Here is a 27,223-nt window from a genome sequence, read left to right as displayed (position 1 = left end):
AGAGAGAGAGAAAGAAAGAAAGGAAGAAAGAAAAGTGAAGAGGAAAAAAAGGGAGTGAGTGAGGGAGGGAGGGAGGGAGGGAGGGAGGGAAAGGGAAAGGAGTAAGCAAGGAAAAGGAAGGAAGGAAGGAATTTGAGGCATAAGGACTGGAAAGAAAGAAATAAAGCTGTTATTACTTACAGAGCATATGAGTGTTTACATAGAAAACTCAAAAGAAGTCCACACACAAATTATTAGAAAGAATAGAAGAGTTCAGTGAAGTGATCAGATTTACAATGAATAAGCAAAGTCAGTTATCCAAGATAAGGGACTAGACCAATATGGCTGGTCTCCTTCCTGAATCTGAATCTGTCATATCAAGAAAGAACTTCCATGCTTTGGTAGAAGATACTGCACAATTATCACTGATTTTTTTTTCCTGTGGCCTTGGTTGCCATGCTGCAAAGACTTCTACAACCCTGTCATTCTATAGTGATGCTTTTATCTAGCAAGGAAGTAGATGGATGACATGAAGAATCAACTGGGGGTTTCTATTTGAAAAAAAACAGTTACTGATTCTGTTGCTGCTTCTCATCCACATGTAGTCATCCAAAATAAAATTTAACTTAGAAGAGTATTCTTTTTAGCTAAAATCATCCCAATTATCTATGTTTCAGTGCAAATTCCTTCCTTAGTTTCTTTACTCCAAACATGTAACCGGCAATGTATTCCCTACTCCTTTAATGCAAATCAAAACCCCAGCACAGGATGGAGAAACAAGTCCCTCTTAGAGCCTTCTTACTTTGAGTTTCTGAGCTTCCCCTCTCACTTTCAGCAGTTCAGTTATAGAGTCCACAAAGCCCTGGTAATGAAAGTTGCACATTTTCTCAATTTCCCGGTCATGATTGCGGATGCGAGTTTCAAGCTTCTCCATGAATCGTCCATGTTCCTCACCATCATAGACAGACCTTTAAAAAAAAATAGCATGAAGATTACACCAGATTTACTTCTAAGAAAGAGAAACAATTACAAATCCAGAGTGAATTTATTTAGAAATTTCATATTGAAAGTACATTAGCCACAGAGTAATCCAATTATATTAATATTGCCCCAATTCTAGACGAGTACTTTTTTTTAGGAAAACAGAAATTTTGCTCCCTATTCATTCAAAAATATTTAAATATTTGACAGTATTCATCACAGAATTATCGTCATAAAATGAAAGGACTGAATTACAACTCCTTTGCAACTTTCTTTCTGAAACTTACCTAGAAAAACTCAGTTTTGGATAAAGCCAACTATCTAATCACTCCATAACTATACCCAAGAAGCTGATGCTGCTGGAGAAAAACACAGCTGTGCTGGGTTGACTCAGTTTAGCTATATAACCACAAATCTAAATTGGGCATTCAATAAATACTGCTAGATACTACGACTAAAACTCTCCCCCCCTACAACCACCACCACAAAATCACTTTGTATTCTCAAATAACTATGTGTGAGAACCTTACTTTGTCCTCTCCTCAAACGTCCATCCCCTCACTCTCACTCTGCTGATGGGACTCAACATTTCAAAGAAACTCTCCCACTAAAATCAACCAACCTTCTTACCTCTGTAACTCCTCCTCTGTCCACCCTCCTGTAAGAATGGAAAAAGCATTTCAAGCTCTTATCTGTCAACCCTTTTTGTTGTCTCACGAACTTTACTCCTTCAATTATTCCCTTTCATCCACCCCCTACAGCATCCACTTCCCCACTCTGCTAAGTCATTCTCATGGGCATATAAACACGACTTAAAGGAACTGTCCTTACTTACACATTTCCCTCCAGCTAACCATCTTATTTCTCTGTTCCCCGCCCAGCAAACCTCGTTGTCCCTTCCTTACCTCCCAATACTTAGCAATCATCTTGCTCCACCTAATAGCAGGATTTGCTGTAATACGATACACCCTCCTTCTTGAAACAATCTTTTCTCTAGAATTCAGTGATACCACAATAGTATGGTTTTTATCCTTTCGCGGACAAGCCTTCTCCACCTCCTTTCTGGGCTCCTCCTCCTCTATTCTCCTTCTAAAGATTCTAAAACCAACCTATCTTTTCTAACTATGCTCTCTCACCAAGCAATGTCATCTAATGCCATGCCATAAAATACCCTGTACATAATGAGGACTTCCTAATCTACATCCTGAATTCAGAGCACTTTACTGAGCACTAGATTCTCAGATATCCAGCTACTATTCAACAATTACAACTGGATTTTTAAAAGCCATCTCAAATTTAAAAATCATCTATTGCCAAGCTATCACACTCCCAAACCTGTTCCTCCCCAAATCTCTCCACCACTCACCCACCTCATCACAACTAATGGCACTCTCCAGTTGCCCAAGTCAAAAATCCAAATGCGGGGGGGGGGGGGCCAGGGTGGCTCAGTCTTTAAGCGTCTGCCTTTAGCTCAGATCATGATCCCAGGGTCCTGGGATTGAGCCCCACATCGGGCTCCCTGCTCGGCGGGAAGCCTGCTTCTCCCTCTCCCATTCCCCCTGCTTGCGTTCCCTCTCTTGCTGTGTCTCTCTCTGTCAAATAAATAAGTTAAATTTTTTTTTTAAAAAATCCAAATGCAGGAATTACTCCTAATCCACCTCTTTCCATCACACACCCCATCCAAACGATTAATAAATCCTGACAACTCAACCTCCAAAACATATCTTAATAGTGGACTGCATCCCACCATTTCTACTAAAACCCTAGTCCAAATCTATATCATTGGCACAGGGTAATAGCTTCCCAAAAGTTTCCATCTCCCCATCTCCCCACCTCCATGCAGACACCCTCCACACAGCAGTTAAAATGATCTTGATAAAGCAATAAATCAGATGTTATCCCTCTGCTTAAATCTTTCTAATGGTTTCTCTTTACCAAAGGAATGAAAATCTTAAACCATTACCATAGCCTATAAGATCCTATATAATCTAGCCTCTGATACCTCTCCAACCTCATTTCTCTCTGGTTCCCACCCCTAGCCACCCTCTACCCCTATGTTCTAGCTAAAATGGCTTTTTTTTTTCCAAGCCTCTTCTTCCCTCAAGAATTTTATTTTTGCGGTTCTTATGCTAATCATGTTCATCCTCTACATATTCAAACAACATTCTCATTCTCATCATCCTGTTTGTTGTCCATCTCTCCCCTCAACCCACCCCAATTAGATTATAAACTCCAGGGCAAGAATTCTACTTGCCATATTCTCCACTGTACCTCTACAACAGTGCCAGACAGGTGGCAGGCAACGAGTAAACATTTGTTGACTAAGTGAGTGACTGATATTATCTCTAAAACCTCTCTGACATCTTTGTTTGTTTGTTTGTTTAACAAGCATACGTGTGTTCATTACCAACATTTTATGGTTCTAGAATCATTTGTAGGTACCAGATCATGACCCTGATCTTGTGCATTCTCCTCAGCAGATCAGTTCCACTGCCCAAAACTCAGCAGTAACTACAGACAATACATACACAAGTTTGGCTTCCAGTAGAAATTCTGATCACTTACTTCAGAAAACCCACAGCAATCTAGATTCATTCTCCTTCCTTTGAAATAATGAGATCGTCAAATAAATTATAAACAATTCCCGCTTTGACAATTAAGACACACTATAGAATAACCAATTGCCTGAAGGAGCTTGAAATACAGACAGAAGGCAGAATCTACCATTGACATTTCAACTAACCTCCAATAAGCATAAATTGCCCCTTCCAAGAAAAGGAAAAGGTTTCCCTGTGAAGATACTAATATTCCTTGCCATTTATAAAAAAGCAATAACCTATGAAAACGTATCAATCTAAATGACATGAGCAGACAGTATTCAATATTAGACAACTCTCTAGTTTCAAATTCAGTTATATCTTGACCATACCTCTAAGTAGCTCATCTACTTCCTTCTACTATGTAGAACTTTTCTTCATTTTTCCCTTCCAAAGAGCTATATCAATATCACAAAAGACAACTCAAAGAGAAGAAAATCCTCAAATTAAGAAATTCGTAACACATTAAGAATGCCTGCCTAGCAACCTAGTTCCCTGAACTTCCTATAAAAAAATATAAATCAAAGAAAGAAAAAGGTGGATTTTAGCTGCCTGAGTAGACAGCCTTGTTTTAGCAATGCAACTAACCAGCTATGAATCTTTGGGCAACTCAGTTAATCTCTCTGACTCTCAGCTTTCCCATTTAGAAAACAGGAAGCAGGGTGCCTGGGTGGCTCAGTTGGCTAAGCAACTGCCTTCAGCTCGGGTCATGATCTCAGGATCCTGGGATCGAGCCCCACATCGGGCTCCCTGCTCAGCGGGAGGTCTGCCTCTCCCTCTCCCACTCCCCCTGCTTGTGTTCCCTCTCTCACTGTCTCTATGTCAAATAAATAAATAAAATCTTTTAAAAAAAAAGAAAATAGGAAGCAATCAGTTGCTAATTCTCTTAAGTATCAGCCTACCTCTAAGTTTCTACAATTAACTTCCACTTTCAGATTAAGTCAATAAACTGTAAAGATCATACATTTTTCAGAGGAGTGTTAACAGGTAGTAGTTCAAAACAACTTAATGAATTTTCTACATCCTTATCATTAGCTCCTAACTATTTCTCCTATCTTAGGGCCTTTAGGATTCTACTATTCTCTTTAATTATGATAATGTTAAATAACATCAAAGGTTTATAGCAGATCCCCTGAGTATCTTGAGTATTTAAGAAGTTAGAATAGGGGCGCCTGGGTGGCTCAGTCGGTTGAGCAGCTGCCTTCGGCCCAGGTCATGATTCCAGGGTCCTGGGATCAAGCCCCACGTCAGGCTCCCTGCTGAGCATGGAGCCTGCTTCTCCCTCTCCCTCTACCTGCCGCTCCCCCTGCTTGTACTCTTTCTCTCTGATAAAAAAATAAAAAAATCTTTAAAAAAAAAAAGTTAGAATAAATATAAAACCCACATACTTAAAACAAGGGTGTTGGGACTATATTTACAAACTTGTGTTTCATGGTTACATAATATCAAGAAATCCACAATTTCCAGATTTAATGTGTATACAGGGAAAAGCATATATATGTAATTTTAAGGGAAACTGATCTATAGTTTCCATCTGGTTATCAAAAAGGTTAAAAATCAACTGATTTAAAAGTTTTGTTTCAAATTGCCCAGCACAGGAAAAGGCAATTATAGATCACTACTTAGCAGCTCAATTTCTACCAGCATTTCAAGTGTATCTCAGCCTTAGTCTAGCCAATATATCTATTAAACACAGAATTTAAAAAAAAATAATAAACAAGTCTTAAATTCTGGAAAGGTTATAGACCTACAGAAGTTAACCTAATATTCGTTGTCAACATTGCACTTGAACAAAGACTAGCTTCCCCGCCCCCCTCCCCAATCTGGAATAAACGACTTAAACTAGAGAAAGACTGCCATCTAGTGATGATCCATTTCTAACATTCCTTGAAACTCCAACTTGGGGATGTGGCCAAGAGGGACTGCTTAAAAATCTAAAACCTATATTCTGTAATACCTCCTGGCCAAAGACTTACAACCAGTTATTAAATGATACTTTATATAAAGCACTCTAATATTTAAACTTCCATTTGTAATATAAAGCAGGATTTTTTTAAAGATTTTATTTATTGGAGAGAGAGGGCGTGCACGAGCGGAGGAATGGGGACAGAGGAAGAGGGACAAGTAGACTCCATGTTGAGCACGGAGCCCGACACAGGGCTGGATCCCATGACCCTGAGATACCTGAGCCGATATCAAGAGTCAGACACTTAACTGACTAAGCCACCCAGGCGCCCCTCTAATATAGAGCAGGATTTAGAGAAAAACTATATGCTTTTAACATATCTATGCCACAATTAAATAAGACTGTCTATGAAATAAACAAACTGTACCACTGGTTTCATTATTTGTCATAATCCAAAGAATATTCTGGTACCTATTAAAGGTAAACAAGAAGAAATGCTTGGGAATTAACAAGTCTTTATAGCCTAAATTTTGAGTCAATCACATAAACGCTGCCTTGTAAAGTCTAATCTCACACACACACAAAACACAAAAAAACAAAAAACAACCACACAAACACAAGCGCGTGCGCACACGCACACACACACACACACACAGATTTCTACAAAAAGCAACATGTTTTATCCTAGTGGCTATCTCTGATGCATACTTTTAAATATCCCACCTAGATTTCATAGGCATTTTAAGAGAGAGATTTTAACTTCTAAAATGGCACTTCAGGAATTCTATTCAACAAATATTTATCATTCCTCTGTAATGAACCATTACAGGATTGTATCATTTGCTACAGCCTATATCAGCTCAAATCTGTTTGTCTAAAGAGAAAAATAATGTTATGAGCATACGTTATTTCATTTAAATCCTATGAACCTTATAAATTAGACATTATTCCCATTTTATAAATGAGGAACCTGAAACCCAAGAAGATGAAGCAACTTGACAAATTCACACAGCTAGAAAGTGTCCCCTGTGGTACATCGGTCTGTCTCCTTTTCAAGCAAAGAAAGCAAAAAAGTCCCATGAACCCCTGAGCTGTTAGAGTTGCAAGAGGTCTTGGAGATGGAATACAAAGCTCTTGTTGCACAATGGAGGAAACTGAGGCCAAGGAAAGTTAAAATGCCATAGTCAAAATTACATTGCTTGTTACTAATACATCTGGATCTGACTCCCAGAGAAAACACAATTAGGAAAAGCTAATACCAGACACAAAGCTTAAGTGGTTTAAAAAAAAAAAAAAAAGACACACACACACACACACACACACACACACACAAACACACACTTCTACTTCTACTTCAGGATGAGTCAGGATCGTGCCTATCCAATCACAATTATTTCATTCCCCATATTAGTGACTAGTTAATAGGTTGCACAACTTTCACCAATGGGAAGTTAAGGAGAAATTTTGAAGTGAAGATCCAAGAAGAGGTTTTCTTTCCTGAAGGACAAAGGAAAAGAAACTGCTTTTCCTACTTGAGACACTTTCCTATGCAATGCTTGGGGATGCCACAACGATCCCGAGGTGAGAGGAGATACTGCCAATACTCTGAGGATGGCAAGGGGGAAACATGGAAAATACCTGGGTCCTTGATGATGAACCAATGCTGAAACAGTCCTATAATCCCAACTTCATAGTATGTGATTTAATACATTTCCTATTTTAAGGGAAATTTCCAAATTTTAGGAAGTTTCCTATTTCCACTTTCCCTCCATATTCTGCTACTTGGAAAGGAAAGTATCCTAAAAGCACAATGTTGTTCAGTCTTCAGAGGTAGCAGGCAAATCAGAGAAAAAGCCAATAGCAAATCAAAGTCTACCCAATGCTAAGGAATCCTGTTCCCAGGACTGCTAGACTGCTCTTCCCATTTTCTTCCAGAGTTAATTCCCATTCAACTCTTCAAATCTCAGTATGCACCTTACTTTTTCTAGGAAAACTACTCTAGCTACATAGACTCTGTTACATGTTCCTCCTTTGCTTTTAACGCCATCACAGAATTTACGAAACTATATTCTGATTGCCCATTCACTTGGGCAATTTCCCCTTACCAGAACATTAATCTCTTTGTGGGCAGAGACTGTGTCTTGCCCATTTTATCTCCAGCTCTTAGCACAGAGCCTGGCACAGAAGAGACTCTTCATGTATGCTGAAGATGGGGAAAGAGAAGGAAAGGTAGGAGACTAAAATGTGGGTTTCTGATTGTCTCAAAGACAGATGCAAAGCCTATCACATCAAACAAAGTTTAGCTGTCCAGATGTTTTTAGAACCAAGAAGACCTTCAAGACACACAGACTGAACATTTTTTTTCTTTTTGTTTTTGATTAATCTAAGAAAAAATTCCAGAGTTTATTCTGGTCTTTTCTTTTTCATATATATATATTTTTTTTTTCTGTCATGGTTTTAGTCCTGAAACATTTTCTTCTCATTAAGTTCCATAAAAGCATCATTAGTATTTCTGTTTATTCCAAAAGTTAAAAATAAAGTGGAAAACCAGATTTGAGCATGATGTTGAAAGAGAAACTGCAGAAGGTCAAGCGGAGTTTAAGTCCCTTCCTCTTCTTACTTCAGTTTATCTATCAATTTAATTCAGACCTTACTATGGCAATTTGGATGCTCAGAGTCCATAAAGGTGAAAGTAGATCACTGTATATCATCATCAAGGACAGGGGAAGCATATGCTAGTTAAGGAAGTCTAAGCTGAAGACTATACCCAAATGTTCTTGTACTGCCACAGATCAAATATATTCAAATCCTTCTTTCACCCTGCAGGTACCAAGGTTTACAACTGGCTTGACCAAAATAGCCCATGCAACCAAAAGAATGTTGTGATGGAGATCTCCCTCACGGCAGAAAGGGAACCCCATGCTTCTATGCTGGCTATTTTCAGAGGGATAAAAACAGGATGGAGAAGTTTCAACTGGTACCTAGCCAAAGAGCCTACTAAAAACCTGGTATTGTTTAAACAGCACAGGAAAGTGAAGAAGGGGAACTTGTCACAAAACATCAGTCAAATCAACAACAGTCTATTAGAAAATAAACTAATGAAAGCAAGGAAACTCCAAATTAAAGATACAGAGATCACTATAACTGCTACCATGATAAAGTCACACTATTAGAACAATTAATCAGCCTAAGTAACTGAAGACACATATTAACTGAAGAAATTCTTCAGACTCTCCACATTTAATATTATGGTTCCAATGACAGAGACCATAAAGCTATTAATATACAGAAACAAACCAAATAGAGGCAGGGTATTAGAAACACTGAAGTGATTATTCCCTTTAGGCATATAGATTTAAAGGAGGCCTAACAAAATCAGACCAACCAACTTTCCCAAAATCACTAAATCACACTATAAATAATGTTACAGATGTCATTTGTAGATGTGTATGTTGTGTATAATACAGAAGTCCATGTGTATGTGCATAATACAGTGTGTATGCAATATGTGTGTGATACACACACATACGCACAAAACACACACACACACACACACACCTTTCTGATTTTCTGAGAAAGAACCAGACTTTCTAACAACACATTCAATTCCTGGTCCAATTTCATATGCTATGGGTTGTTTACTGACACCCCATGGCCAAAGTGACCACAATTTAAAGCTCTGTAAATCTATAAGCAATTTAAGACCCTGAAGAAGGGTGGATAAACAGTATCAGAATAGTTCCCATACTAAAAATAATGGAGAACAAAGTAGGCAAAATAAGATCAACTTCCATGAACAATATGGAAGATTGGATATACCATGAAAAAACCTTCCACTATTAAACTCCCAAAACTGCTGGGATTAAGTTTCTAAATATATATTTTTTTAGTACATGGCTAAGGAAAAGGCAAAATAAGGAAAATTTCCAGAGGCTAAAACAAAACTGGAACAGGAATCCAGATTCTACCCATCTCCTATAACCTAATGCTTCTATTTGATACCCATATGCAGAAAAAGAAGCCCACAAAAGGTGGAAAGTCCAATCAGAGGCCTCCAAATGAAATAAGCCAAGGGCTACACCCTTATGAAAGGTAGAAAAACTTTTCCCCATAAGAATTAAAGGAATCAGCAGTTTCATAAAGGGAGGCTGCAAGGAAAGTTACCTGTCTGGGACTTGACCTTGGGTAGGGGAAGGGGTAAATCTCCCATGACGACATGAAGCCACAAGATGGCCTCTTCAAAGAAGGGAAGCCCATATTCATACTATTAACACTATCACTGTGGTCTGAGACATCTCAAATTAAGAATTTATTTTAGGGGCGCCTGGGTGACACAGTCAGTTGAGCACCCACTCTTGGTTTCAGCTCAGGTCTATCTCAGGGTCATGGGATCCAGCCCTGAAATGGGCTCCGTGCTCAGCGGACAGTCTGCTTGAGTTTCTCTCTCCCTCTACTCTTCCCACTGCTTGCACACATGCTCACGCGTGCTCTCTCTCTCTCTCAAATAAATAAATAAATACTGTTAAATTAAAATCTCTGTTCTGATCATTTTCCTTCTGGCATACTTTCTCTTACTCTTTTTCTCCTTTCACAGCTAAGATTCTTAAAAGGGCAATCTATACCCACTGCCTCCATTTCCTCAAATTGGACCTGCTCTTCAACACAGTGTAATCTGTTTCTTACCCATATCACCCCAATGAACCTATTCTTGCTAAGATCAATAAAAGCCTAGGGGTGGCTGGGTGGCTCAGTCAGTAAAGCATCTGCCTTCAGCTCGGGTCATGATCTCGGGGTCCTGGGATCAAGCCCTGCATCGGGCTCCGTGCTCAGTGGGGAGTCTGTTTCTCCCTCTGCCTCTGCCGTTCCCCCTTCTTGTGCTCTCTCCTCTTTCTCTCTCTCAAATAAATAACTAAAATCTTTAAAAAGTAAATTAATTTAAAAAATAAAAGCCTAATTGTCAAATCAAATATTCACTCTTCAGTTCATCATTTACTTGACTCCTCTGTTGTATGTGCCACCACTAACCATTCCCCCTCTCTGAAGTATCTACTCCCAGGGCTTCTGTGACATTCCCCTTCTTGGTCTCCACCAATTCTTCTTTGTTCTGGCTCTCAACACCTGTGTGGCCTTCATCTCCTCTCACTCTCATGTATACTCACCGAGAAATATCATAAATACTTCCGTTTTCACATTAATTAAACATCTTTGGTTCCCTAATCAGTAATGCCAGAGCATATCTCTGTCAAATCCTATAAACCCAAATATCCAACCACCATTTATCCTCTAAAACATCTCAAACTGTGCATGTCAAAAGTTGAAGTTATTAGCCTGACACCCACAACTCCAATTCCCTCCTATATTCACCATCTCAATTGAAGGACCAACATCCATCCAGTCACCCAAATTAGAAAAATGTAAGTTAACCTTGACTCCTCACCCCACCTCACACCTCTCTCCAGCTAATCAGTCACCAAGACCAACTAATTCTGATTCCATAACCTCTCTTCCATGCTGTTCTTCCTCCCTATCCTCGCCTGCTAATGCCCTGGCTCATTTCCTCATTCTCTCTCTTAACACCTGTTTCGCCTCCCTCCTTATTTCCCTAACAATCCATGTTCGATACTTCTTTCACAGCAATCTTCTTTAAATGAAATGGGGTGCCTGGGTGGCTCAGTGAGTTAAGCATCGGACTCTTGATTTCTGCTCAGGTCATAATCTCAGGCTTGTGAGATTGAGCCCCGCATCAGGCTCCGTGCTGGGCATGGAGCCTAAGATTCTCTCTCCCTGTGCCCCTCCCCACATCTAAAAGAGTAAAATAAAAAACAAATGAAATTAAATATGATCATGAAACACACACACACTCCCTTTTAGAATTAAGTCCTGCTCAGGATCAAGTCGAAGTCCCTAACATAATATATAAGCCCTCTCCTTGTGCGGACTTATCTCTCTGAACACTCTCCACATTCTCTCTATAACTCCACTTGAAGTTCTTTGAGTGTACTCAGTAGTCCCTCTGCCCAGAATCTTCTTACTATCACTTTATCTGGCTAACATCCTTCAAGATTCAGCTCAAAATTCACTTCTGTAAACCTCCCTCCTTACTACAACTACCATAACCTGGTATAGAAGCTTCCCTCCTTACCAGCTAAGTAGAACCTAAGAAACTTTTCGTAAAACCTGAGAGAATTTAAGCTTCGGTGTAAATGTCTCCTGACAGTGAGGATTGTGAGTTCATTCTTTGAGGATGCATACTGAAGGTTTTACTTTTCTCCTACTTACTGATATGCTGGCATTAGGCATCTTTTCCCACAAGAAGCCAATTTCATCTATTCTAAAAATCCGCTGCAGCATGTAATAGTGCAGTTTATTAAGAAATACATTTAAAAATCTATTTTTAAAAATGAAGAAACAAAATCTGTTGAAGCACCCAGCCCTATCCTTGATCAACAATTGATACAGGATAAGCAGTACTCCTTAACAGCCACAGCACCCTCATTTACTACCTCGCCCTCATTTTGACACCGAGTAAATGTAAACTGGCCTTTACCAATGAAACCATGTGTGGTTTGAGGTAAATTTCACCAGAGATACTATCATCCTGCTTTGCCTTAAAGCTCTTCAACAAATGCCTAGTATTATTCTAGAAATGAATGGGCACCACCACTAAGGCCATTTACTGATGGAAAGCTGAGTTAATTCTCTTCTGTTTTGAAATGTTTATTTGTTCATATTTTTGAGAGGGTACTACACTGAGCACTCTACATTGTCATGATTTATTTACATGTCTATCTTCCCTACAGGACCTTGTGTTCCTTGAGGGTTTACTCCTGGAACAAGGCCTGTATCCCCACAGAGAAGGCATTATAAAGTGACAAAGGGTCTAAAGCAGTGCCTGAAAAATGTTTCAACATTTAAACTTTCTCCAAAGACAAGCACTAGAGTTAATAATAAACATTCTTACTTAAAAAGTAAGTTCAAGTTCTAGCAGCACAAATAATTTGTACCTTCAGCTAAAATGCAAAAGAGGAAAAGAAGGAATCGGAGGAAGAAAAGAAGGAACTAGAGAGTTCAAGGAAATCTACTGTAGGAGAAGAGAAGTGTCTGGGAATAATTTGTTATTTCCCCAGCTCTCCTCTAACCTTCTCTGGAAGCTAGGAGAAAGATGATTAAACAGCAACAAGACTCTGAAGGGAACTGGTGTTTCTGGCCCTTGTTGCCAGCAGAAGGGGGAGGGTGACAGCAATCCCTAAGGGCTTTTAGAAAAAATTGCTTCCAGGTGGAAATTTTTTATGGTACTGTGCAGCCTGGAGCCATTTTTTGCTTTCCTTCTTAACCACTGATGATTAAACCATGGACAATCAGGCTACAACAATGGAAACAGTTAGATAACTCCCAAACATCATGGTTCTATGCTCCAAATTACCAAGCGAACTCTCAAAGGAGAGAAACAATTTGTTGGCAAAGTCCTTTTTTATAAGGGGGAGAGTGGGGTACGGTCTGTTAAAGATTTGTATTTGGGAAAACATAAAAGTAGTCAAGAACTCTGTATCATAATAATAAACATCAGTCTCATACCAAGACTAGACACTGTAATGTACACTCATGGAGAGCTGAACAAAGGCAATGCTAAATGCCCCGTTCTTCAGCAATTTTTCATCATTTCAACCTGGATTAAGTGTTCTAGTAAACGATTATCATAGGGGTATGCAGAGAAATCCTACCACACATCATGTGGGACAGCTAAGTCAATTTATACCCAATCATGGTTCTGAAAAATGTCTGAGGTGTATGTCTGAGTTTGTAATGATGGCTCAAGAACATCAGGGGAAAGTTACTTACGGTACCAACTCAGAAGAAAAGCATAGGAAATTAGGGGCCAATCATTCGACCACCCAGCAATTGAATCTAGAAAACCTTACTATACCGATATCACCCACACATTAAAGGATAAATCCAGCTCAAAACTATAATAGTAAAAGTAAGCATTTTAAAAATATATACCAAGCTCTCTGTTGAACATTTTGCATATACTAATTCACTCCTTGCTCAAAGATAATCCTACTGGAGTAATCATTACCATCATTTCACACAAGAAGCAACCTTTCTGACACTGTCTGTACACAGAAACACTTACCTTCCCCAGGCAGCCACAATTACATCAAAGATAAGATCAAAGGAAATGGATGAGAGGGAGAATGTGGACGATGAGACAGAGGATGAGGGCAAGGGGGAGGTGAAGCATAAATACACCAAAATAATACAAATGGCAATGTTTGGATAATGCAATTGTGATTGGCTTTTTTCCTACTTTTCTGTAACTTTAGATTTTCTTTAAATAAACATCTATTGCTTTTATCGTTGAAAAAAGGAAATTCATTTTTTAAAGTCTACAATAGCACCTAGTTCATAATAGACAGATGTTCAATAAAATGTTAATTGAAATAAAAACCAAACAAAAACAACCACTTCAGGGTAACTTGGGGTCTAATGTTTAATAATCATCCAAAAATCAAATAAATGTAAAAAAAAATAGAATGAGAATTCCATTTCACAATCTATCCCCTACAAACCTAAGAAGCACTCACCACTGGTCAGGATTTTTAAAATTCAGTAGCTTTTCTATATTCTAACCTTCTCTTCTTATTGATCATAATCTCAAAATGTATTTAAAACATAAATATATAAGATCCCCTGAAATTCTCAATTTGAAAATTGATATAACAGTTTCCTAGGGCCCTTCTATTGCAACTATGAGGCCAACCAATTAATGATCCTTCACGAGCCTTCAAATGGGAGGGGAATAAGGGAGCCTCAATGGTTATTATGGAACCTCTGATCTATTACTAAGTAATTTGATTTGTAAACTGGAAAAGTAGGCCATTTTCTGTTGTTTCCCATTCCACTAACATGACATTCAAAGAACTCCCTACTAATATCATAAGGCTATTTACAAAATAACCTTCATGTTTTAGACAAAAATACATCAGGACACGCCCTTCCTCTCACACTATGAGGGCCATGTTGCTATTAGGGATCAATGCTGTGTGCTTTTTTCCTAGAAGCATTTGTTTAAGAACAGTACAGGCTAGCCCATTTTAAAGATCTCTCTTTAATATAAAAACGTACAGAAAAACGGAATTTCAGGGATGATCCAACAAATTCACAGACATGAGTTCAATTTTTTCTAGATATCTCAATCACATACTTCTCCAGCTTTTGTTGAAACATCTGTGGTAAAAGAAAGTTCATTGTGAGGCAACTGATACCATTCCAGTGGCTGTTGCAAAGTTCTTAAACAAAAATAAAATCTGCCTTCCTATAATTTTCACCATCTATCTTATTTTTGCCCTCAAAGGACCACTGAGAGCAAGTCCTTGATCCCTCCCTTCCCTTCTCCAGACTAAACAATCTCAAATTATTCAACTATTCCACATATAAACAGCCTTTCAATTCAGGTTTTTACCCTCTGGACACGTTCCAGTAGTCAACATTCTTCTTAAAGTGTAATAAAACAGGCAGTATGGGACAATGGTCAAGAGCACAGGCTTCAAAGCCAAGACTTCCTGGATTCAAGTTTGGTTCTGCTACTTATTAATTGTGTGACCTTGGGCAAGTTATTAAACTTCTCTATATTTAAGTTTCCACATCTGTAAAATGCAAATAATAATAGCAATCACTTCATACGGTTGTTATGTGAAGATTAAATGGCATAATAGAAGTAACGCATTCAAAACAAGGACTGGCACACAGAAAACATGCTATAAATATTAGCGATTTTAAAATCAAGCATGGTCAAGCTAGGGGGAAAAAAGACACATCTCCTTTTACTTTTTTTACTTACCTTCTATTAAAATAGTCTAACAACAATGCTTTAGCAGTTTCGGCTGTTTTATCATGCTGCATATTGAGCTTAAAGTCACATAAAATCTTTTAATTTGCTTTTATATATTGCTATACCCACTCAGTTGATATCCTAAATCTACAACTTACTACCTATTACAATTATAGTCTACTTTTCCGGTCTTCTGAGATCTTTTGAGACAATGATTTTGTCATTCAACCTTCCATTTCCATGTTTCCCTTTGTTATATGGGTACATAAATATTTTCATAAAAGAAAACTCTACTATGGAGAAGGGCAGAAACCTAAGCAACTCTAAGATCTAAGACAGGAGAGCCCTAGAAAACACCAACATATAAAACTGTGAGATTTCCTGGTTCCATTTTAAGGGGGAGGGAGAGACCATTAATCACATCGAGTCAGGTAGAAAGCTTGAAAAAGTTAATGTTCAGTCTTCAAAAAAAAAGTCCAGGTTATAGAAGAAGTCCCCAACACCACTTCCTTCAGCCAACATTCAGCCCCCCAACTGCGTCCAACTTAGAGAGAACTTGTCATGAGCCAAAGCTTTTTATGTCCCTCCCTTTTGAAGGCACAGTGGAAACAATTCCCCAGAACAAAGGAGTTGCGTCAGAGAGCTCTCTGCTCTTTCAAGTTGGAAGGACAGTTGATTCACACCATGTGTCAGAGAGAAACACCAATTAGAACACCAAGTGAGATAAATTTTAGGCCTTCTGAGCCGTTTAATATTAAGCTGTAATAAATCATCTTAACAGCAAATTATAAACAAAATATTTTGTTTACCCCCCTCTCATATGCATCTTCCCTTGAAAAGAAATTCTAAGAGAATTCATAATTCCAAGGTCACATATTCTCCCTCAAGAAATCATTTTCAAATGTTAGCATCCAGAATCAATGATCTGGTTCATACTTCCAAAACACTGCCCTGGCATATCACAATTAGCCTTGCCATACGGCCTTTTGTGTTCCAAAACAGGGTTTAGTTTAGTGATGGTCAAGGTCTTTGATTAAGATCTCACTTGTCATTAACTGTCTCTATATTAAGTCATCTTAGTGTCTACTTTAGTCAATAATTTTACTTTATGACTAGACCATGAAATCAAATATATGTTCAACTACATAAATGATACTACAATGATTTTTAATACCCTGAAAGATAAAAATAAAATCTGAAACAACCTTGATCTATGTAGATTTATTTGGAAAAATGGCCCTAAAACAATCAAAATAAAATTTAACAGAATGAGTGATACCAAAATTCAAAGCATAAAATAAAGGTTGGGGAAAAACTAGCTTAACATGTTAAGAAACATGTTTCTGAAAAGAGAGGTTACTAAAACTACAAGATTGGTTCAATAAAAGGAATTAAGGAATTATAATGAATAACTGTGGGGAAAGTAAATTGCATTCTTTTGAGGATTGATCCTACAATTAAAATTTGTTAGCCATCTGCCTGAGGTCTAGTGCTTATTTTCACCATTCATCTATTATCAATCAATCCAGTCTGGAGCCTATAATTTCTTAAAGAATCTGCTATCCTATACAAGTTAACTCTGAAATCAACAAAATAATGATCTAATATGGCCCCAACATCACTAAAAAAAAAGACTGCTTACCAATAGAGTTACGTTTAGCTTACTCCCCCAAAGCTACGAATATCACTATCATATTCTACATCTCCAATCTACAGAGTAACTTGATTATTTACTTCATAAGGAAAAATGGGGGCAATTTTTTTCAATGTTCAAGAAACACTAAACTATAAGAAATAAACTTTTTTTTTAAGATTTTATTTATTTATTTGACAGAGAGAGACACAGTGAGAGAGGGAACACAAGCAGGGGGAGTGGGAAAGGGAGAAGCAGACTTCCCGCTGATCAGGGAGCCCGATGCGGGACTCGATCCCAGGACCCTGGGATCATGACCTGAGCCGAAGGCAGACACTTAACGACTGAGCCACCCAGGCGCCCCAAGAAATAAACTTTTAAAAGGCAGGAGAAACTTGATTATTAAATAATAAAATAAAATGACCACAGCAAGTTAAATAGAAACCATTGCTATATTATGTAGGTTAGACATTTTTCCATCATAGGTTCATTTAAAAAATATTTACTGAGAATTTACTAAAAAGAAAAAGACAAGAATGTTTACCTTTGAGGGAGCTCATACTGTAATTAGTAAGGAAAGACAGAAGGAAACACAATTAAAGGCAATTATAAACCTGTACAGAAATTAATATAAAGGTTAAATCTGTACATTTTAATCTGTAGACTTTGCATTATAGTAATGTAAAATAATGTTCAGTGTCAAACTGGACTAGTCAGAAAAAGATTCTTGGAGTTGCTGAAGATCAGTAATAAAGGGGGAAAAAGAAGCCTTAAAAGCAAACAGAGGAGGGGCACCTGGGTGGCTCAGTTGTTTAAGCGACTGCCTTCAGCTCAGGTCATGATCCCAGGGTCCTGGGATCGAGCCCCGCATTGGGCTCCCTGCTAGGCAGGGGGCCTGCTTCTCCCTCACCCTCTGCCGCTCCCACTGCTTGTGCTCTCCTGCTCTCTCTCTGTCAAATAAATAAATAAAATATTTAAAAAAAAAAGCAAAAAGAGGAGGAAAACAGAGCACATTACACACAAAGAAACAAAATAAAATTACTGTAGACTTGTCATCCAAATTATGTAAGCAAACAGACAGTGGAAAGTATTCTTAAAGTGCCAAAGGAGAAACCGAAGACCTTGAATTCTCTATGCAGCAAACATATTCAAACTCTAAGGACAAATAAAGATTTTTTTTTCAGACAAAAAATCTTAGAGAATTTCTTGCCAGCAGACCTGCACGACAAGAAATATTAAAGGAAGTTCTTGAAGCAAAAAGAAAATGAAATCATGTCAAAATATGGATCTACACAAAGGAACAAAGAGACAGGAAACAGTAAATATAAAAATGTAAAAATTTTTATCATTTCTTAATTTTCTTTAAACTATACAATATTTAAACCAAAATAATTAGCAATGAATTGTAGAATTTGTAACATATATAGAAGTAAAATATATGTTAACACTAACTGAAGATCACTGGGGGAAACAAAAAAACACTGTTGAAAGGATCTTATGTTACACATGAAGAAGCATGGTATCATTTGAAGGTAGACTGTTGGCTAATCAAATCAGGCTGCTATAACAAGTTATCATGGAGTAGATGGCTTTTTTTTTAAGATTTTATTTATTTATTTGAGAGAGAGAGAATGAGAGTGAGAGAGAGCACGAGAGGGAAGAGGGTCAGAGGGAGAAGCAGACTCCCTGCCGAGCAGGGAGCCCGATGCGGGACTCAATCCCGGGACTCCAGGATCATGACCTGAGCCGAAGGCAGTCGCTTAACCGACTGAGCCACCCAGGCGCCCATGGACTGGATGGCTTAAACAACATTTATTTCTCACAGTTCAGGAAGCTAAGAAGCCCAAGATCAAGACACTGGCAAATCTAGGGTTGGGTAAGGGCTCGCTTCCTAGGTTACCAGAAGATGGCCTCTTCTCATTGTCTCCTCACACTGCAGAGAGTGGAGACAAAGACCAAGCTCTCATGTCTCTTCTTATAGGGGCATAAATCCCATTCATGAGGGCTCCATCTTCCTCATCTAACTACCTCCCAAAGGCTCCATCTCCTAATACCATCACATTGAGGGTTAGGAATATTAACATTTGAGTTTTAAAGGGACACAAAATTTTCAGGCCACAGCAACTGTAATAAATTAAAGATTCATACAGTAATCCCTATAGCAATCACTAAAATAAATAAATAAATAAAACAAAAGGTATACCTAATAAGCCAATAATGCAGTACACCAGAATCCTAAAATATATTTGGTTAATCTCATTCAGCTAAAGTAAGAGGAAAAAAAAAATAAAGTAAGAAAAGAGAAAAGGGGGACAAAAAAATGGGGTAAATGAAAAATAAATAGCAAGATAATAGATTTTAATTTAAGTCAAATAGGTAATTATATTAAAATAAATGGTTTCCTCTTTTCCTGCTTTCTTTTTAACTCAATTAGTTAATATACCTCCATTTTCCCCCTTCCCTCTTTTCAGCTATTGTTGTCATTCCTTTGTGAAGTGCTTTGCTGTAGTTTGTTGCTTATGTTTATCCTGCTTGAAGATCTTTAAGCTTCCTGGGTTTCTATTCTAATTTTCCAGAAAAAAAAAAAAAACAACAACACTTGAAACCGTCCTAAATGGGGTGCCTGGGTGGCTCAGCCGTTGAGCGTCTGCCTTCGGCTCACGTCATGATCCTGGAGTCCCGGGATCAAGTTGCGCATCGGGCTCCCTGCTCAGCGGGGAGTCAGCTTCTCCCTCTCCCACTCCCCCTGCTTGTGTTCCTGCTCTGGCTAACACTCTGTCAAATAAATAAATAAAATCTTTTAAAAAAATAAAAATAAAAAAATAAATTGTCCTAAATGTTTCTGGTTTTAATTTTCTGAAGGTAAGCCCCTATCTGTAAAACTATGATAATACTGCTGCTTTCTTTTTTTCAGTTTTATATATCATCTACTTTCTGCTAGAATCAGATCAGACTCACCTCATTCCATACGATTTCTCTCCCTCTCTTCTCAATATACTTATACCACCAAGGTAATCAGAAATTAAAGGAACAAAATGCTGGAGACCAGGGGAAAAGTAAGAAGAGCTGAGCCAACATTCTTTAGTCAGTTTTTCCCCTCAAGGCATTTGCTAAATCTGTGCACAAGAAGCTAAGTTTCCAGTAAAGAAACTGAGCAGAAGGCTATGACTAAGAGGTACAGTAATCAGTTTTTGACAGTTTTTGTGGAGCTGAAGTGACATAAATTAGAGACGTAAGAGGTAAAGATCCTGGAGAGGAAAAAGGGGAAGAATACAACACTATTCTGTGCTTCCCTGAACACGCTCGCCGAATGCTTAAGCTACACGGGGCAAAAGGCTAAGAAGACAAGCAAACACAGGACAGGATGTTAGGTAGTTTTGAGGTATGGAGGAAATAAAGATTAGATCAGTATCCACCTGAAAGAAGGGGCCCTAATCATCACCCCACGGTTCTTGGTGATGTGGTATCATAAGGCAGTACTGAACCAGAGACAGTCTTACCAAAGCCCAACCCTGGATTTAGCGAGCTCTGACTGGACTAAGATAACTGCCACTCTATCTGCCTTACAAACAAAGAGGGAGGAGTAAACGTCTTCTTAGAGAAGAAAAGGTTATACAGAACCTCCAAAATTTTTTAGCCCCATTCAGTCCAAAATCACCAGGCATGCTAAAAGAGAAGATCACATGACTGAAAGTCAAGATCCACTGATGGTCCAGACATTGACATTATCACGAAAGGACTTTAAAATGGTTATGATTAATAACAAGAAAAAAAGGGGAAAGATTAACAAAATTGATGAAAAGATAGAAAATTTTACCAGAGCCTTAAAATCTGTATCATTTAAGAATTGAGGAAAAAAACTCAGAAGTTAAAAACTATGATTTTTAAAATTAAGAACCACCTTTGGGTGGTTTATCAGCAAGAGAGGATAAATGAAGATAAATCAATAGAAAAGATCCAGATTGAAGCATGAAAAGGAAAATAAAAGGATGGAAAATATGGAAGACTGTAAGAAACATGAAGCATATGGCACACAGGGAAAAGGCCCACCCCAGAAGTTCTCAAACTTTTTCACCCAAGGATATTTTCATCCTTTACAAAAAATACTAAGGGCCCACAAGAACTTTTGTATATATGGTTATATTTATCAACATTTGTCACATTAAAAATTAAAACTAAAAAAGACTCTTTTTACGGACTTCATTTATTTGAGAGAGAGAGAGAGACAGAGACAGCACAAGTGGGGTAAGGGAGAGAGAGACAAGGAGACTGCCGCTGAGCATGGAGTCCAACTGGGAGCTCTACCCCAGGACCCTGAGGACAGCCTGATGCTTAACTGACGGAGCCACCCAGGCGTCCCAAAACAAAAAAAAGAATTTAACCACAAGAATACATAAACAGTATCACACCAGCCATTAAAACAATGTTATCTTCACATATCATGTAGCCTCTGGGATACTACATCATATTCTCCTGCAGAAATGTGAGTAAAAGAAGCAAATAACACCTTAGTGATATTTCAAAAATACTTTTGAATTTGTGAGTCTCATGAAAGGAGTTTAGCCTTTCTGTAACAGGGAAGAAACAATATCTGAAGACACCACCGTCCACTATTTCCCAAAACTAATGAAAGACATCACTCCATAGTTTCAAGCCCCACAAACCCCGAGCACGATGAATACAAATAAAACTATACCTCAACACATCATAGTAAGATTGCAGAAAACCAAAAACAAAGGAGAAAATAGTAAAGGAACAGCAATAATATTAAGAGCTGACTTTTAAACAGAAAAAAAAAAATCTGTCAAACAACTGAATGATACCTTGGCAGTTCCTCAAAAAATTAACAATGAAATTACCATGTGATCCAACAATTCCACTTGTGGGTATACAACTGAAAGCAGGGACTCAAAGAAATATTTCTACAGCTATGTTCATCAGTAGCATTTATTCACAAGAGCCAAAAGGAAGAAGCAATCCAAGTCTTCACTGACAGATGAATGGATAAGCAAATGGTTGAAATGGTAAATTTTACATTACATCTGTTTTACCACAATTTCAAAAGAATTAAGGTAAAATAAAGACTTTTTTTCATACAAACAAGCAAAAACACGAAAAATGTCAGTAGTAAGCTTGCACTAAAAGAAATGTTAAAGAGAGTTCTTCGTGCAAAAACAAAGTAATCTCAGAATGGAGCAAAAAATGGTGGAAGAAATGAAAATCAACCAAAAAGGGTCAACTTTAATGAATGCTGACTCTACAAAATCATAAGGATAATGTCTTATGGGCACTAAGTGACATGTAAAATTAAAATTCATGACCTCAACAGCTTAAGAGGTAGGAGAGAATAAGTGAAAACAAAGTGTTCTATGGTCCTAGCAGTGTCAAGGAAGTAATCAAAGTAATAATTTATATTACACTCCATGAGTCAAAGATGCACATTGTAATCCTTAGAGTAATTCCTAACGATTAAAAAAAGAATAACCAACGAACAGGAAAAAAAATTTCTATTATCCAGAAAAGAAAATCCAAGATTTTTCAGCTCAACCAAGCTCTCTTTTGAGTATAAAGTCTACATACAGAACAGCCATTTTGAATATACAATTAACTGAAAAATTTGTTCACACAAATCCTTGTTAAGACAACTACTAGAGAAGGAACTCCAACCAAACTAAATGGCGGGAGAAACTTCAACCAAAAAGGCTGGCAGTATTGGATGAACATATAAACTGCAACTCTAAGACAAAAACAAGATCAGATTAAAGTGACAAAACAGTATGTAAAAATTATACAACTAATAGGGGCGCCTGTGTGGCGCAGTCAGTTAAGCGACCAGCTCTGCATTTCAGCTCAGGTCATGATCTCATGGTCTTGAGATGGAGCCCCACATCAGGCTCAGCCCTCAGCACCGAGTCCGCTTAAGACTCTGCCTCCCTCTCCCTCTGCCCATCCTCCCTGCACTTGCTCGCTCTCTCTCTGCCTCTCTCTCTCAAATAAATAACTAGAATCTTAAAAAAAAATTGTACACCTAATAAAAACAAAAAAGAAAAGATAGAAAGTAGCATAAGCTGGTAGACTGCAATGTACCTAATAATGGGAGTCAAAGCTAAAGAAATCAGGTTCAGGTCTACAGTCCCTCACCTAAAAATCCTTGCAACAGAAACGTCTCATAATTCAGAATTTTGCAGATTTTAAAAAGTAAATATTCTGCATTTTATAACACCCCAGTGAGGTCTTAAGAAGCATTCTCTAATCTATCACATTAGTATTTCTGCAGCAAAACGTAGGAATATTTACACAAAGGTAAATACAAAGACTATCACTATCTCAGGTCAACACCTGTCAGGTTTTGTTGCCAAATGAATTTAGACAAGTTTGACAACAAATGGTCTTCTGGGCCTTTGGATTTTTGAACTGCAAATGAGAGATTATAGGCTAGCAGAATTCTAAGCATACCAGGCTACAAAGTAAAACACTACAATAAATTATTGACTAATATTTAGTGGTAAAAGAAAAGAGAAAGAGGAATAAAATACAGTGAGTTTTACTGTTTCTGTCAAATGAGGAAACAAAAAGTACTATCTTAAAAACAGAGACAGGGAAAAAAAGAGGGGATTGAGGATACAATACAAAGGAACCACAAGAACAAAACTACAATTTTTTAAGATTTTATTTATTTATCTGAGAGAGAGAGAGACAGCATGAGTGGGGTGAGGGGCAGAGGGAGAAGCAGACGCCCTGCTCTCGATCCCAGGACTGCAGGATCATGAGCTGAGCCAAAGGCAGCCACTCAACCAACTGAGCCTCCCAAGGCGCCCCCCAAAATACAATTCCTTTTCTTTTTCAAAGAAAAAAAGACCATGAGATATTGCTTCACAGTAGCATCTTCCTCCCTGCCCCTGCACACAAAACAAAACAAAACAAACAAACAAAAAAACCCCACTTCTTTTACTTAATACTAAGTTATTGTTAAGTGACTACAGTACTCTAAATTCCCAAGTTATTTTACTTGCAGAGTAAATTGCTGATGAGCATAAAAGTCACTAGGGGGCAGCAGAGTACAAAAAGTTCCCTGAAAAGTGGTTAAAAACTTCGAAGTACTTACATAGCTAGAGTACCAATTGCTCAAAATATTTTAGTCATTCTCTAGCACAATAAAACACTTACCAATTAACCTGTAAAATCTGCTTCTAAGAGATTCATTATATTACTGAATAATTTTTTAAGTTTTATTTTTAAATAATTTCACATTGCATGGATAGTACAGAGAACTCCTGTATAGCCTTTATGCAGAATTCACCAATTTGTAAGTTTGCCACATTTGTTTTATCATTCTACACATGTATTTTTGTTTCTCTAAGTCATTTGAGAATACATTGCATACTTTGTGCCCTTAAAACCGCAATGTGTATTTCTTCTCTTACCTAGAACTGTTACCAAATTCAAGACATTTACATTGATACAATTATAAGCTATGCCACAGTCCATATTCCAATTTTGTCAACTGTCCCAATAATGTTCTCTAGAGCATTTTCAGTTCTTTCTGGAGGGCATCCAATCCAGGACCATGTATTAGATTCAGCTGTTACATCTCTTCAGTTTCCTTTCATCTAAACCAGCAGTTCTCAAACTTCTCAGACACAGAACCCCTTTACATTATAAACAACTGAGGACCCTAAAGAACTTTTGTTTATGTGGATTATACATATACATATATATATGTATATATATGCTGAATTAGAAATTAAAACAGAAAGTATAAAATAATGCATTTAAAATTAACAACCAATTATACATGTTAAAGAATATATTTTATGAGAAATAATTATATATTCCAAAACAAACAAAAAATATAAGAGTTTATTTTATATTCATGTAAATCTCTTCAATGTCTAGCTTAACAGAAGACATCTGGATTCTATAACCACTTCTGCATTTAATTCATTGCGATGTAGGGTTTTGGTTGCAGGATATGAAGAAAACTCTTACATATATGCAGTTAGAAAAACTACAATGTATTTTTTAAGGTTTTCCAGGTGTGTGTGTGTGTGTATACATATATATATATACACACACAAATTTATGATACAACCTCAAAACTTTGTGAGTTTCAGAACAGAATCCATTGGTCTTACACTCTGAATGAATCTTTTACCCATATATGATTTCATAACATCAGGCATTGGTCATCTGAAAAATACTGGTTCACTGGGTTTTGTAAGTCTTCCAAATGTTGACACATATTTCACTATACGATATCAAAAACTTATATTTGTTAATATCACCACCCAGTCTCATAAGCAAAGTTTCTAAGTACTGGCAATCTTTAGAAGGGCAACAGGCCACATCTATGAAAATATAAAGGTAGCAATAGTAAATCCCACACAAATAGTGCAAATAATAAATCGGTCATGCTACAGAACACAATAATAAAGAGGGACTTAAAATCTAATCATGGTAAACAATATTACAATATCAGTGTACATCAGAATGGCTAAAAAAAAAAAATAGTGACAACTCCAAATCTCCAAATACTGGTTAAAATGGATCTCTCATGCATTACTGGTGGGAATGGATAAAACACTACAGCCACTCAGGAAAACAGTCTAGCAGTTTCCTAAAAAACTAAACATACACTTATCATAAAATCCCACAACTGCACTCCTGGGTATTTATTCCAGAAAAATGACCACTTACGTTGACAAAAAAAAAAAAACAAACAGAAAAATTTGTATGCAAATGTTCACAGAAGCTTTATCCATAATACTCAAGGAAAGGTTCTTTCTCCTCTTGATACCAAGTATGTGCTGTCTTTACCAACACCAATTCTCTGATTCTCTGACACCAAGGGGTTGTCTGACAATTCAATTCTGACACTGACTACTGGGATAAATGTCAGACCCTACAAGTTGAGGGCTTAGTTCCATAAGAATGCCCCCACTTCAGACACCAGCCACACATAGGGTAACCCAAGGTACTCACATTTCTGCCTGAACAACTACAAATTGTAGTTGTTAAACCTACCATCAGGTTTAATAAATCACTACAACAACTCACAGAACTCAGGAAAGCACTTACCACTACTGGTTTATTATAAAGGATACACCTCAGGAACAGCCAAATGAAAGAGATCTACAAAGCAGACGTGGGAAAAAAGGGTGTAGGGAGCTTCCATGCCCTCTCCAGGCATGTCACCTTACCAAGCATTTTGATGTGTTCATTGACTCAGAAGCTCACCAAATCCTTTCTTTAGGGAATTTTATGATTGATCAAATCACTGGTCCTTGGTGATTGGACTCCATCTCCAGACTCTTTCCCTCCCCAGGGGCTGGGGGATGGGGCTAAAAGTTCTAACCCTCTAATAAAGGCTACATCTTTCTGGTGACCAGCCCCCCATCCTAAAGCTGTCTAAGGGCCCACCGAGAGTCACTTCATTAGCATAAATGGAGGTATGGTTGAAAGGGGTTTGTTAAGAATAACAAAAGATGCTCCTATCACTCAAGAAATTCTAAGAGTTTTAGGAGCTCTGAGCTAGGAACCAGAGACAAAGAACTTAATATATTTCGTATTGAACCACATATAATTCATATTGTAGCCCAGCTAAGAAACTGGAAACAGCCTCGATGCTCTTCGAACAAGTGAGTGGCTAAACTATGACACTATATATATCATTGACTACTACTCAGCAACAAAAAGGAATAAATTATTAATACACAGAACTACTTGGATGAATCTCCAGAGAATTACACTGAGTGAAAAGAAGAGACTGATCCCAAAAGGTAACTAACAGATACTGTATGATTCCATTTACATAACAATTTTGAAACAACAAAACTGCAAAAATGGAGATTAGTGGTTACTAGGAGTGGGGTGGGGCAGCAGGGAGGTGAATGTAATAATAAAAGCGTAATTCAAGGGATCCTTATGGAGATGAAACTGTTCAGTATATTGACTGCGGTGCTAAATATACCAACTTACATGAGATAAAATTGTACAAAACTCAATACGCATACACAGATGGTCTCATGTTAGACATAGAAACCTGACTAATACTGGTGAATTGTATTATGTCAACATCTTAGTTGTAATATTGTACTACCGTTTTACAGAATGTTACTACTGGCAGGAAACTGGGTCAAGAGTACATGGGATCTGGAGCCTGAGCCGGCAGGGTGGGGAAGGAGAGGAGCGAGCGAGTGAGCGCCGCGCAGCAGCGGAACCCCGCGAGGCCCGCCTGGGCAGGTGGGGAGGGCAGCCCGGGGGACTCGGCCCCGGGGCGGGGTGGGAGGGGGGGG

At 37.9% G+C, this 27,223-nt stretch overlaps 1 protein-coding gene across 5 annotated transcripts in view; it reads right to left on the bottom strand.

Moving 5' to 3' along the window:
- EXOC6B (exocyst complex component 6B) overlaps positions 1 to 27,223 on the bottom strand; it is a 606,254-nt gene that overhangs the window by 522,197 nt on the left and 56,834 nt on the right. For all 5 annotated transcript variants that reach the window (XR_012379776.1, XR_012379777.1, XM_025868421.2 and 2 more), the window contains exon 2: positions 782 to 947. Coding sequence is in view for 3 of the 5 variants with exons in the window: in XM_025868421.2 (XP_025724206.1) it covers positions 782 to 947 (166 nt within the window). In the remaining 2 variants the exon portion in view is untranslated. The remainder of the gene's footprint in view (positions 1 to 781; positions 948 to 27,223) is intronic.

Source organism: Callorhinus ursinus, unplaced genomic scaffold (assembly GCF_003265705.2).
Source record: "Callorhinus ursinus isolate GAN/ISIS: 27379988/994484 unplaced genomic scaffold, GSC_fseal_2.0 scaffold10, whole genome shotgun sequence".
Classification (NCBI taxonomy): Eukaryota; Metazoa; Chordata; class Mammalia; order Carnivora; family Otariidae; genus Callorhinus; species Callorhinus ursinus.
This window is presented reverse-complemented; position numbering and strand designations above follow the sequence as displayed.